The 14,771-nt window shown below is 36.2% G+C and overlaps 2 protein-coding genes across 2 annotated transcripts; both read left to right on the top strand.

The window, feature by feature from the left end:
* Positions 1-806: 806 nt before the first annotated feature.
* LOC126597160 (FCS-Like Zinc finger 8-like) lies at positions 807-3,185 on the top strand. The gene is made up of 3 exons (XM_050263923.1): positions 807-965; positions 1,045-1,886; positions 2,763-3,185. Exons 2-3 carry the CDS (start codon positions 1,108-1,110, stop codon positions 2,842-2,844), a joined length of 861 nt encoding a protein of 286 aa, XP_050119880.1. The 5' UTR covers positions 807-965; positions 1,045-1,107; the 3' UTR covers positions 2,845-3,185.
* Positions 3,186-8,832: 5,647 nt separating this feature from the next.
* On the top strand, positions 8,833-12,752 carry LOC126597719 (folate-biopterin transporter 1, chloroplastic-like). The gene is made up of 9 exons (XM_050264530.1): positions 8,833-9,124; positions 9,278-9,504; positions 9,801-9,865; positions 9,956-10,118; positions 10,751-10,899; positions 10,994-11,248; positions 11,381-11,549; positions 11,640-11,732; positions 12,053-12,752. The coding sequence occupies exons 1-9, from the start codon at positions 8,848-8,850 to the stop codon at positions 12,353-12,355; spliced, it is 1,701 nt and encodes a 566-aa protein (XP_050120487.1). The 5' UTR covers positions 8,833-8,847; the 3' UTR covers positions 12,356-12,752.
* The last annotated feature ends 2,019 nt before the right edge of the window (positions 12,753-14,771 follow it).

The raw sequence follows: 14,771 nt of genomic DNA, 5'->3' as shown, positions 1-14,771 counted from the left end.
TCATAATCTTCTCATCCCCTCATGTTTGTGTGATCACAATTAAGTCACGTCAACATTTTATATTATTTTTTTATAAAAATAATAAAATAAAAAAGTAATAAGAATATAAAATATTGACGTGATTTAACCGTGACCACATAAAATAAAAAGAGATGGAAAAGTATGGAAATGAAAAGGTAGACAATCCACCTCTGTAAAAAAAAAAAAAGCCAATAATGTAGGAAGTGGACTGTAGAGTGCGAGAGAGTGATGAGTAATTGTACGCTGAAAAAAAAAAAGCCATCGATTTGATGGATCCATCCATACCTGGACAGAGCCCGGTGGGTGGTTTTAGCAAACCCACTGATTCTCATGCACGCCCACACGCTTCTTTATATTCACCCTCACCAACCCATAAATCCGACGAGCTCTCTCTCTCTCCCTCTCTCTCTGCAACTCCACTTCGATGTTTCAGGTTCATGATGGGAAACTGATTTAGTGCGGAAATAAAGAGAGGAGAGAGAAAAATATATATATAGAGAGAGAGAGAAGACGCATAAATCACAGTTCATGTGACGAGCTAGCTACTCCTTTTGTTTCATATAATTCTGGGTTTTATTCGTTTGTCTTTTTAATTTCTAATCCTGGTTAGCTTCTCGTTTGCTTCCAAATTCTGAATCATTTCTTCTGATGAAAAAACCACTTTTGCTAAACCAAAAATACCAACAAAAATATAAAAAGACATAAAAAGCTGAGTAGCACCAACAAAAATACAAGCTTTCTTTGTTTTCTGATGCCGTGACGCATGCACGTCTTGTCCTTAGAGATATGGAGGTCACAGAGTTGTGGCAGCAGAGAGAGAGAGAATCGTTTCATGGAATCGTTTCTGCAATTTCTGGTTTCTGGGTTTTTTCATCTCCCATTCTCTAACACCGCAGAGCTTAAAAGTCTGCAACTTTCTGCCATTTTCTACAGCTTCAAAGCTTGTGAGTAATTTACTGGGTAAAAATCAGATTCAAGTTTTAATTTTGGGTGCATTGAGTAGTTATTTTTCTTGTTTTGCAGAGGGGTTTTATTTTTATAGGATTTTTCAAGAACCAGAGCAAGCAAGCAAGCGAGCGAGCTCCAATGGCGGAAAACGGCTCTCTTCTCTCTCCCAGAGAAAAACACACAAAACTCACTTCCTCTTTCTTCGCGAATCCGAGATTGTTCACCAGCTTCACCTCAAAAGCCGTCTCTGAATCCGACGCCGTAATGAGCCCAACCTCCATCCTCGAAACGAAACCGTTTCTGGGCCTCCGAAACCCCTTCTGGTCCGAATCGAACACACCCAGAACCCCGGAACCCGAATCCAGACGCATCCACTGGGACAAATTGGACTCCAAAGGCATCGGCCTCGCCATCGTCGACGCCCTCAACGAATCCGACCCGAAACCGTCAAATCCCAAAACTCGAATGGTGATTTTCGGGTCGCAGCTCAAGATCCAAATCCCTCCCCTGCAACCCTCTGTTCTCTCCCCTTCCCGATCACCGAAATCTTCGGCGGATTTCAGCACCAAGACGGAGAATTCCCATCTGGGTTCTTTCTCCTCCGTCTTGTCTCAGTCGCCGGAGAAGAAATCGCTCTTCGAATCCGAGACGATGAATTCGACCCGGGTTTTCACGAGCCGTCTCTCTGTCAGTGAAATGGAGCTCTCTGAGGATTACACGTGTGTGATTTCCCATGGGCCGAACCCGAAAACCACGCACATCTTCGACAATTGCATCGTGGAGAGCTCCGATGGCGTCCCGGAGTTTCCTCCCGGCAGGAAGTCAAACGGGTCAAGCTCTCTGTCTGAGAGTTTTCTCAGCTTCTGTGACAATTGCAACAAGAATCTTGGCCACGGCAAAGATATTTTTATGTACAGGTTGGTCCAATTTTTTGTTCCCTATTATTTTGTCGGCACTCTCTCGAGACACCGGCTTAAAACGATTATTTTTCATATCTCAATCGTAATAATAATCGATGTTCATTATCCGATGCATGATTACCATGTTTGTAATCTTTAATCGCCCCGGTGCTAATATTTGATGAATGCGTTATCAATTTTATTTTTTATTCTTCAACATAATTTGAATTTGATTTCTAATCATTTTTTAATCGATTTTTCTTTTCTTTTGAGTTTTATCATATGATTCATATATATATTCTTGGATCGTGGTTGCTATCTGTACAACTATTTATGATTAGAATCTTATATTATACTGACCCGAATCATTAATTGATTTTATAATACAATTATGGATAGGTAACTACTACTCATATTAGGAGAGGATTATGCAGGGTATCTTCTTCTATAAGATAAATTAAACCCATCTACTCCCCTTCAACCAACTAATCAGTTTTCTCCATTTTATGTTCACTTCAATCATGCAAATGCATTTCATTTTGGTATTCCATAGAAAAAGGGCTTCTGCGGCTGAAAAAATAGGAGCAATTGCTGCTGAAAAGCCAATAACAAATAGACGTGTGTTTGAATAATTGAAATTAAAGACTATCACCGGACACTTGTACATATGTGATTTGGTTCTAGCAGCATTTCATGTTCTTTAAGCAGCGAAATATGGTTCTTATATATAACAGTCAATATTTTAATCTAAATTACGAGAAAAGTAGCTCGAATTTGGTTTCAGAGACGCACAACCTGCTGTAACTTGGGTGCAGAGGGAGCACTCTGCATTAGCAAACTTGGCTAAGCGGAGTTTTGCGTGATTTAAGCATTCGTTGAAATTGTGTTTTGCAGGGGTGAGAAGGCATTCTGCAGCCGTGAGTGCCGTTACCAGGAGATGTTGTTGGAGGAGGGAGTGGATAAACTGGAAGCTTGAGTAGCTGATTGTAATGTGCATGGACCATGGAAATTGTTCCTGACACTTGACCGAAAAACTTCAACAGAGAGAGGGAGAGGGGTACCTTTTTTTTATTTTCTTTTTTTTTTGGAGCTAAATAATAGGGAAGGAAGGATAGTGATTTGTGCCATGAATATAATCCATGAAATGAAGATACATGTAAGACAATATAGTAGTTGAATTTTCTGGGAGAATGTATCTTTTTCTCTTTTGTAATTTGCTTTCTGCTTCCCCTCCTTGTAGAGTTGTAGAGGGAATGAAATCAAAGGCTGAGTTTTGTTGGATTGTTAAATATATAATTGTTGTTGGATTTTCTGTAATGTTGCTCGTTTAAGCACCGATTGTCGAAAAGCACTTGAATTTTTAATAAACATTTCATTGTGTCTTAAATAAAAGCGCTTTCATTAAAAGCCCTATGGATGAAGGTGTTTTTAGCAAAAACGCAAGTGCTTTACCTTTCATAGTCTTGTTTGAGACTGCTTTATTGTGACTTGAACAAAAATGCTTTTATTGACAACGCTTAATAAGAATACAAAAGCATTTTGTTATAAACGCTTGCGAATAAAAGTGCGTATAGAACAAATGCTTATCAAACTCCCCTATAGTTTTTGGATTTCAATGCTTGGTGTAGGTGAGGATCATGATGTGTGACTAATTAAAGCCTACATTATATCTGTGTCTAAAGTGTCAATGATTTCGGTTGAAGTTGATTTTTTTTTCTTTTTTTTTTCATAAACAGTGTTTGTTTCTACACACAATCACTTACTCCTCTTTTTTCTTTTTATTAATCTTTTCCGAAAAAAAAAATTATTAGATTTTTGTGGTAGCTTTGATTAGCCCAATAATGGAAGAGTGCAATGTGCATACTTTAAGGAAAAAGTTTATGTGACTGATTTCAAGGGAATAATTCTCTGTAAAACTCACTTATTTTAAAGGGAACTGGATCCTCTCCGAGGCAAATCCTCGGGATCCTGCTGAGCAACAAACACGGACCATTGGATTTCGATCCAACAACTACAATTATTATAACTTTAAGAGGGACTTCCTTGTTTGTAACCGTTATATCGAAATCCAACGGCCTGTGTTTGTCGCTCAACAGAATCCCGAGGGTTTGCCTCGGATAGGAACCAGTTCCATTTTAAAGTACCAAATTTCAAAGCATAACAATAAGACACCAGACAACCACCTTTCTTGGTAACACTTTTTTATTTATTTACAAAATAGTCTTGATTTTTGCCACTTTTCTTATCAAATTGAAGTTGTGTTGTCCAAATCATGACAATTGCTTCACATTTCTTAACAAACAACATTAATTTGTATAAACCTGAAAGTAGAAATAATGTTGCCAAAAACTCTGGCATTTAAAATTGATAAAAATGATGTCTGAGATTATCCATCGCCAATCATTTTGGTTATTTTGTGAAAATTCTCCTTTAAATTTGTTTGTACCATACTTAGGGCCTCCGTATTTAGATCTCGTATAAATACTCGGATGACTCAAATGTAATTATGTAATAAATGAAGGGGCAAATATGTAAAAAGGGGAGGAGCCCTTAGTCTATAAAAGGGCCTCCTCACCCTCACAATCAAGGGGCTCTCACCCTCACAATCCCCTCACTTTCATCAGAGAGCTCTCTCAAACTCTTACTTTCTCTAGGGGACTCCCCTCACACTTGTAATTCATACATTCATACAGAGAAACAATATCAACATCAGTGTAGACGTAGCCCAAACATTGGGATGAACCATAATACATCTTATGTTCTTTACTTTCTTGCAGATTCACGGTTAGATTTACGTTGTTCCAAGACCCCTCCGGTTTTGTGCATCAACAAAATTGAAAAAAAACCACAAGTTCAAGTTGAAGAGTTGATTTGATAAAAATGCCCTCAATTTAGCGAAGATTTTTCACGAAATGACCAAAATAAATAACAGTAGACAATCTAATTGACCACTTCTATCGATTTTAAATCACAAAGACCAAAGTGAGGAGGTATGCCAATTTTAGGGACTAGTTTGACCAGAAAGCCAAATAATTTTTAAAACTAAGTAAAGCTAGAGCACAACTATAAATGGAAGATCTTAAAAAGAGAGTATCCTCGCCGGATCCTCCAATCATATTTGTTCATCATCCAGCTAGTTTTTTTAAGGTACTATTTATATTTAATTTAAAATAAAAAAATTACAATGATTTATGACCGCACGATATACGATGAATGAATGTGATTTGAGGATCCAGCGAGAATCCTCTTTCGATCTTAAACATCCTTTCATCACATGATATAAGCACTAAGTAATGCTTATAGTTCTGTGTTAGTGTTTTACCGCTTAGGTCATGTTTATATTTCAAACCATGTCTTTTCAAACTTTTGTTTTGAACAATACTTTAAATTTTCAAAAAATAAACCCGTAATGCTTAATCCTCAAATCCAACGAGGACAAATATGTCCTCTTGGACATGTTTACTATGAGGAAAAAAAAATTAAAAATAAATAAAGGGGGAAATAAGAAATAAAGATGATCTTATTTCTTTATAAACTTATTAAAGTGGTCTCTCTTGTAGAAGTAGGTAGGATACGGATGTGGGCGTATTATATTCCATATTTTAATCTCGAGATTCTCTACCAAAAGTTCAAAACAAGTATACAATAAATAAAGATAATTCATTATTTCTTATGTTTTGCTTGTGTGAAAAACTAGAAGCGAAGCCAAGACTATGTTGGTTGTATATTGAAAACGAGAGTGGAGCCAATTTTGCCTACATCATCACTCATCACATCTCCAACTCGAACCAATACTTTATACATTATATAATAAGAAACTTTAACAAAAAGTTTCTGTTCACTTTAATGAAAAACCATATTTTTACACTAAAAATCAATCATGATATTATTCACTTTACTTTTTATTTTGTCTTTATCATTAAAACTCAAAGTTTTCAAATCATTTTCATTAGTTTTCCTTATATAATAAGTCAGATATAATGAGAGTGACATTTCACACAAAAAGAACATGTTCTTGAAAATGGACTTATAGCAAGCTGACTCTAAAAAAATAAGAGATAAAAACTTACACCTCATATCTCTACAAGAAATAGAAACTTACATGTAAAGGGTGCTATACTTTCCTTCCTGCAACATTTTATTATGTGAGGGAGGTCAGCATATTCATTTTTGCGTTAGAGTCTTAAGAATAATTGAACCTAAGGCCTATCATAATGCTAAAAGCATTAACTTAACCTCCCTCACTTTTTAACCTACCCTAGATTTGTTACTATTAACTAATTATGTTCGTTATCATATTCGTTATTTTCGATGATACGAAAGTATCCATTTGGCGCCCAGCTCTCAAGGATAGATTCAACCAACACAAGTTTCTCGCTTACGTCTAAGGCTTTAAACCCTCCAACCACGAGCAGAGCCACCCACAAGGCTAAGGTGGACTTTAGCCCATGCAAGTTCTTTGTAAGTGTAGTGCTATCTACACACTCATTTTTATTTCTCACACATCTCTCTCAGTTTTCGACCTTCGGATTGAATGAATTGATGACGATCAATGACAAAAAATTAATAAGGGTATGTGAATAGCACTATCCTTTTTCAAACTCATGCTTTAATGATTTATGTTAATGCATGATTTATGTTAATGCATGTAGCCTATATAGCCCACTCAATTCCAATACATGTTATTATTTCATGTATATTTATTAGATGATAGGTAATAAATAATACTTTTTTATGCTACAAGTAATAAATTAGTTCTATCTTCCCTCCCCCTTCTATCCTATTCATTAAAGAAAAACATCATTTACCCTATGCGATTTAGCCTCCGTACTTCTTACTCAAGAAAAAAAGAAGAATTTTCCTTTAGTTCACAATTAAATCCCTATCTCCGTAATTCCTTACTTTTTGTTGCAATTTTCCAATGAATGCAACCTTTGATACGTTCTTAATTGCTTTATTTACTTATTCTTGGTTTATTTAGCAAGTTAATTGTTTATATGGTCCTCGAAGTTGTCGGTTAGGGTTATGATTTCAATAATTGTTTATATTCTATTGTTGTTCTTTTATATTGATTAAAAATAAACATATGATTTTATGATACTAATTTCAACTAGCCCACCCAAGATAAAAATCATGGCTCCGCTATTGCCTCCAATTGAACCTAAAATCAAACATATAGTGATTTTACACTCTATTATGATCATCTTTGTCCGAAAATGAGATCTAAAATGAAGAAAAACTTATCAGAATCAACTACATGTCAGGGCTAGCTGTGATTCGCAACCTAAGACCTAATAAGCCGGTCAATCAACATCAACATCTCCTTATAGACATAAATGGATATACGTACATTCGGTGACACCATAGATTTTCTCCGCGATAAGAGAATTTCTATACTTTTATTAATTGATAAAATGATTTTTTTATTTTAAATTAATAAAATAAATGATAAAAGAAACAAATCATTAAAAAATGCAAACGAGGCAGAACATTGTTTTTACCTTGAAGTAATAATTGTCTAAATTAAATTGGGCCTGGATCCGGTACTTTTTATCATCTTTGAGTCAAGTTGGCCCAAAGGCACTTTGTTTGGGCCATGGGCTAGTGTACTGAAGCACTCATGGGGCAAAGCAAAAGCCTAACGCGTGCATTTGTTGGCTTAGGGGGGGTACTTACGTCTTTCCATTATCCCTATACAGAAAGATTAGAATCATCACACGAAAGAAAAAGCGTGCAAGTACACTTTTGGTTAGGGGTGGGTTCAAAAAACCGAAAAAAAAAAAAAACCAAAAATCGAACCGAACGAAAAAACCGAACCGAATTGAAAAAACCGAACCGAACCGAACTCTTTTGGTTCGGTTCGGTTTTGGTGGTCTAGAAACCGAACCAAACTGAACCAAATCGAAATAATTAAATTAATATTTTTTTAATTTTATTTATTTAATTATTTGTTTTTATTATATTAGAATATGATACTTCGGACTGCTGCTTTGGTAGGACTTGTTTGCTTTCCAATTCAAATTATCTTCTCAACTTCTCCATCTACAACAAAAATTAGAACTTATACCATTACATGCAATATTTCTAGTTTATATCATTAAGTGCAACACATATATAAGAACACATATCTCAACTGCACTGCAGTTGATTAGGGAAAGCAAACAGCGTATAAAAGTCTCATGAGTTTATTAAACACTATGAGATCAAAAACAAAATTCAAACTTTCTCACCTATGGCCAAGTATAGTAGCTTCCTTGGCCTAACAATTTTGAAAAGTATATCAATATATTCAAAAATATTGATGAACACCTCTTCAAAATTTGCTGGTGGTAGAAGCTAAACACAAAATGTAGAAATTATATTATGTAACCACATATATGGATAAAAAAAATTTGGACCATAAAGATAAAGAAAATATCAAAAATTGTTACCTAGACAATAACCAAAATAAATAGTATATTATAGAATGTTTATCTTATTGCTAGTGAAGAATACATGTATATATATATATATATATATATATAGAGAGAGAGAGAGAGAGAGAGAGAGAGAGAGAGAGAGAGAGAGAGAGAGAGAGAGAGAGAGAGAGAGAGAGAGATTGAGAGAAAAAGAGGAATGAATAAGGTCGTACTCCATCATCATCGTCTAAAAAGAAATCTATTTACAGTTAAACTTTAAACCCAAAATATTTTAAAAAAACCTTTATGTTATAATTCTAGTTGAACTTTAAATGTTTATTTTCATTATCTTTAAGTCTAGTCGGAATATTTATGTTATGATTATGTTGGATATGATAAAATTTAAGATTTCAAAATTTTTCATTTTTTGAAAAAAAAACCGAAACCGAACCGGAAAAAACTGAACCGAAAAAAAATTGAACCAAACCGAACCGAAATTTCGGTTCGATTTCGATTTTGGCAAAAAACCGAACCGATTTGAACCGAACCCACCCCTACTTTTGGTATTAAATAATTTTCAAATGGAGTCACTAACCTTTTGCGCAATCTCAATCTTGCCCTCGGGAAATCCAATTTTGTCCTCGGCCTCCTTCGCTCCACCTCCTCCACTACACTTCGTCCCTCGGATCCGCCGGAAGCCGTGCACTGTCTTATCCGGCGCCCACAGAAGAACTCGCCTCCGACGCAGAGCCCGCCAGAAGCTTCCTCCTGTGAACGACATGTCGGTCGCCGTCCCGATGCCATCGTCCCCTCGCCGGCTCGACTTGGACCACGAGTCGTTCCTCGATTCCAGGATTAGTATGTCTCTCTATTTCCGTTTATTGAAACTTTACAGTAATTATTCTGCAGTCAAAATGTAATTATGAATATCTAAGCAAGTTTTAACAATTGGGTTTTGGCAAAATGTGATAAAGATTGAAGCTTTACTTAGTTTTGGTTCAATGCGATAAGGTGCAGGAGAAAGGGATGTGTTGATAACTGATAGGGAAAAGGAGGAATGCATGCCTTCTCCAAGCAAGACCAAACATAGAACGAGCAGTGTGAAAATTTTCGGGGTCGAATTGTGCCCTGACAATGTTGCTGTTGCCATGGTGTATTTTGTTCAAGGTGTTCTAGGCCTTGCAAGGCTTGCTGTCAGTTTTTATTTGAAAGATGATTTGCATCTCGACCCGGCTGAGGTACATTTACATTCATATTTTTTGTTGCTTTACATTTGTAGCTGTAGTTATTAAAAGTGACATGCTTGATTAACTATGAGCTTAAGTTGACGTTGTTATGCACTGATCGGTAAACAATTTTACCTTGAGGATTCCGAATAGTACGAAAAAGGTGTTAACAGGGTTATGGATAATGGGATTCTAGCTTTGAATTACTAATGCAAGGGCACATATTGTTTTTTCTTTGATAGGTGTGAATTACTTGTCTTTGGTGTTTGTAGTCTTGGTTTCTGACAAATTTATATGTGTTTGACTAGACAGCTGTGATTACCGGCTTTTCTTCGTTGCCATGGCTGATTAAACCTATATACGGTTTTATTAGGTGTGAGTCTATTTGCCATCTCTATTTGGTATCTCTCAGTTACTGTATTCCTCTATTGTTGTTTGTGAACAGTTTTTTGGGTCCTTGCAGTGATTCTGTGCCACTATTTGGTTACCGAAGAAGGTCATACTTGATTTTGTCTGGGCTTCTTGGTGCAGTGTCATGGAGTTTGATGGCCACTGTTGTTGATAACAAATTCAGTGTTGCTTTCTGCATAATTCTTGGATCTCTATCTGTTGCCTTTTCAGATGTGGTAAGTATCTATTAGTTATTCTTTTTGAATGTTATGGAAGGTATATCTTGTTATGTGTCACAATATGTGCCTAACTTAGCTTTCAGCCAGAATTTGAAGTTGACTTGGTTCTCAGCCAGAATTTGATTTAGACCATTTATTTAGATTGTTTTCGACATGGAAAATCCTCTTAAAAAAATTCAATTTGTTATGAATTAAAGTGTATCTCAACATTGTATATGATTCAAGCGATGCGATGTGTTTACTTAAGTAATTAATTTTGAACTTATCAGATCAAATACATAATACATGTAGAGATATTACGAAATAAAAAATCAAAATGATCCCTAAGAGAGTTTATATGAGGAGGTTCTGATCCTCAGTTCTCTCCTTTGAGATTACAATAAGAGAACATTGAAAAATTGGGGGTAAAAAAGCCCTAAATGATTCCAGAGGAAGAAAGAGTCAAGACTCACAAGTGTCTGGTTTAATTTTAGGGAAAAACTTAGTCTACTTGTCTGCATTATTTAGAAAGGTTCAGCTTAAGAATCCAGATCCTCTGGTATGAAATGATGAATTGCCTCCTTTTTTGGCTCAGGTTCTTCATTCTGTAACATACTTTGTAAACCATGTCAAAACTTAGCATGTTTTAGGTTGTAGATTCCATGGTTGTGGAGAGGGCTCGTGGTGAATCACAAAGCATGTCAGGTTCTCTTCAGTCTTTGTGTTGGGGATCTTCTGCTTTTGGTGGAATCGTGAGTTCCTATTTTAGCGGCTCCTTGGTGGATGCTTACGGTGTAAGGTGCACAAAGTTTGCTGTTCAGAATGTAGGGTCCTATTGCTGATAATCATCTGATGTGGTCTTTTGTTTGTTTTTCAAATTGTTGATGTTTCAGGTTTGTTTTTGGTCTCACGGCTTTGCTACCACTGATGACATCTGCAGTTTCTATTCTTGTGAATGAGCAGCCTGTGATTGGTGCCTCGAAGGGGCCAAATTTTCCTCTGGCTGGTCATAACTTGCTTGATAGCTGGAAACAGAATGTTCTTCAGTTATGGGATGCTGTTAGGCAACCCAATGTATTTTTTCCCACGTTATTTATTTTCCTGTGGCAGGCAACCCCTCACTCAGAGTCTGCAATGTTTTACTTCACGTACGTGCAATTTATGAGCATGGTCATTATCCTTTACTTTGCAAAAGCTACAGGTGTTCATGGCCGCTTTCAATTTGTTTCAGTAAATGTTTCCAATCTTAACTAGGGCTTTTATATTTCCTTGGCTTTCAGCACAAATAAACTTGGTTTTACCCCAGAGTTCTTAGGACGTGTCAAGCTTGTTACCTCTGTAGCATCATTGCTTGGGGTTGGACTGTATAATGGATTTTTGAAAACTGTTCCATTGCGGAAGACATTTGTAGTAACAACTGTTTTTGGTTCAGCTATTGGGTTGACTCAGGTTTGTGATACGAGTTATTTTCTTAAGGCTCCCTGACTTAACTGTGTCAAATGAAATTCAGGTGTAATTATTATTGATCTTATGTCTCAGGTTCTCCTTGTTACTGGATTAAACCGAAAATTCGGGATAAGCGATGAGTGGTTTTCAATTGGAGATTCTTTGGTCATAACAGTTCTCAGTCAGGTACACTATTAAAACAGGTGTATTGGTTGCTGTGCCCTGTAATTTGTTAAAAGAATGTAGTTCCTTGGATGCATGCATTTTGAGTGTGCCTTGAAAATTTAGTCAAACGCAGCTTCAAACCTTTCTTAGAAATAGATAAACCGATAAATTTAACTGATGAAATTACTCTTCGAAAAACTAAGCTTGTAACAATGTATTGTTTTTGATATTTCGAATCTAATTGTACCACATGCATGACAGGAAATATTTCTATTGCTTGTGCAGAGAACTGATTCTGTGAACGGCTGTACTGCAAAACTAATTCCTAATTTTCGTTGCAGGCTTCTTTCATGCCTGTTCTTGTGCTGGCTGCTAGATTATGCCCGGAGGGAGTGGAAGCCACACTTTTCGCAACCCTCATGTCCATTTCAAATGCTGGGAGTGTTCTTGGGGGGCTGATGGGCGCTGGTCTGACCCAACTCTTAGGTGTAACCAAGGACCAATATGATAACTTGTCCCTTTTGATCATCATCTGCAATCTCAGCTCCTTGTTGCCTTTACCACTCCTTGGCCTCCTTCCGCCGGATCATCCTGATGCAAACCCGGAGGAGAGTGAATCAGATATTGAGATGAAATCTAGCTGAGTTATGGTTGTTTGCCCCTATGGTAGGGGCCCTACCTCATCCAGTCAGTGGTTTGGGGCATTCCCCTTTGATGTGCTCCTTGATCCCTAAGCTAACTTGTAAGTTTTTGCCTCATACCGTAGCGTACACTTCAACAAGAGAAAAACAAGGGAATTGTTATTGGCACTTCAAAAATCTTATTCAACACTGCAAACTTTCTATATTTGGAAAGAAAAATACACTTGTGAGGAGTGTAGAATAAGATTTTTGGAGTGCCAATAACACTTCCAAAAAACAATAGGGTTTTGTAAATATCATATGCTATGTGTATGAAATGAACTGATAGCATCCTTGGCCTTATTTTTCTGTCATTGACTCATTGGATTGAATAAATCAAAGAAGAATCGAGGGTTGAAAAGTCTGGTGTGTGCAAAATAGAGAAAAATGGCATGCAAAAACCATTTAAACTAACATATTATCCTAATCATTAGTCATTTTTCTATTATGCACAGCAAAACTAACAGAAAACTGGGCTGTTCCTGAGATTTGGCTAATCTAGTCCTCAGTTAATACTGAAGTTTATGCCATGTGATCTGCAGTGGTTCGGGCAGCACATGACTAACTAATTAAACTGGACTTTATCATGTCTTCTGTCTGAAAGAGTTAATAAATGGTAATCCTGAGCATATTAAATTGGACAACGGTCCAACACATAACAGCGGACAAATTCTTTTCTGGAGGGGTAAGACTTCATATGGCTAGACTGGAGTTAGTCTCAACTGTGAATACGCTATCTCAAACACCATAGTGTAGGCTCCATTGCACGAGAGATTTTCTCTTGCAGTCGGTAACATCACATGGCAGTAACGGACGAATGGTTTACTATTTATACATGACAATCATCTATGTCATAGGTGATGCCATTAAAACAAGGGAATTTTAACAAAACACTTTCGGTACTGTTCATTTTTAACGAAAAACCACATTTATACCTTTTCTTGATACTATTTACTATACCTTTAAAAAGAGCTTTTCATTAAAAGAGAAGTTTTTTTGAACTTTTTGTTAGTTTTCCTTTAAAACAATTTATTGATTTCAAGAGAGTTTCTCTTTTGCTACTACAAAGTAAGTTCTGTGAAATAACAACTCTCTTAAGCAAAATAACATTATTCAAAAAGGTACATTATTGGTATCTTCTAAAACAACCATCATGATCAACCTAGGAGTTCAAAGCCTCTAAAGTAATACAAGGTCATGCAGGCAAAGTACATAGTGATATCTTATTTATTAGAGACACTACAGTGACGATGAACCCGTTCAATGTAAATCTGTATCCATCATAATGGGTTACAATGATTTCAAATTTGACTAATCTACAGTCAGCACATATTATCAGATTTATTATAACACTTAAAACAAATATTTTAATGGATGATGATAGATCTGTCTGCATTTTTCAAACCTGGTTTAGAAAACAGTGGCTTTTTATGTTGTCTCCATATATGAAGATAGGTATGTGTGGGCTGTTTTATTTTTATTTTACAGCATAGATACACACACACACACACATATATTTGGAAGTGATTGGTTTCTAGATTCTTCGCGGCTCATGCATTTCATCAGACAGCATGGCCAGCATCCCAAAAAGCCTTCCATATGAAGGAGATATGATGATGGATTGAAGGTTCCAAATGGAAAAACTTACGGATGAAGTGATTTGGATTTTTAAAATTTGATCAAACGGTCAAAAATTATTATAATTTTTAAAAGTTTTTACTAACTTTTCTGTTTCTCAATGATTGTGGCTGATTAAATCATTAACCATAAAAGGTCAGAAATACAAGGATATATACTAATGTACTAAAAAAAAAACATGTCCACCATAATAATGTACTGCAAAAAAAAAACGCCCCCGCGGCTAAATAAAAGCACGAGAAAAAAACCTAGCCGTCCATCTTTGCCTTTAACGTTGGAGTTGGCGGCAATTTTTGTTGATATCTGTTTTTTTTTTTTTTTTCCTTCTTCTTCTTCTTCTTCTTCTTGGTTGTAGTTTCTCTTTCGCTTTATCGAGGAGAGTCTTCTATTTATGGTTATGGTCGCCTTCTTGCTTTGTCGAGAAGAGTTTTTGTAGTTATGGTCGTGATCGTGATTTGTTCAATCTCAAATTCTAGAGAGGCAATTGTTATCCAAATATGAGGTGGTGGTGTTTGTGGCTTGTGCGCTCGGTAAAGAACTATGAGAAGAAAACTCGATATTTGTTGGAGGGGACTCATAGCAGGACTTCTTTGCCAATAATAGAGAAATCATTAGAGATTGGTGTGGTCTTTTCCTTGTGGAGCCTCTCGAGCATGGAATGTTTTAGTCCTCGTGACTAGGGTTTAGGACTAAGGGTCCTCCATGATTGAAGAATCGTATTCTATTTTTGATGTGTTTGTAA

The sequence above is a fragment of the Malus sylvestris genome, chromosome 13 (genome assembly GCF_916048215.2).
Source record: "Malus sylvestris chromosome 13, drMalSylv7.2, whole genome shotgun sequence".
In the NCBI taxonomy this organism is placed as follows: Eukaryota; Viridiplantae; Streptophyta; class Magnoliopsida; order Rosales; family Rosaceae; genus Malus; species Malus sylvestris.
The sequence above is the reverse complement of the archived record's forward strand: the minus strand, read 5'-3'. Positions and strand labels throughout refer to the sequence as shown.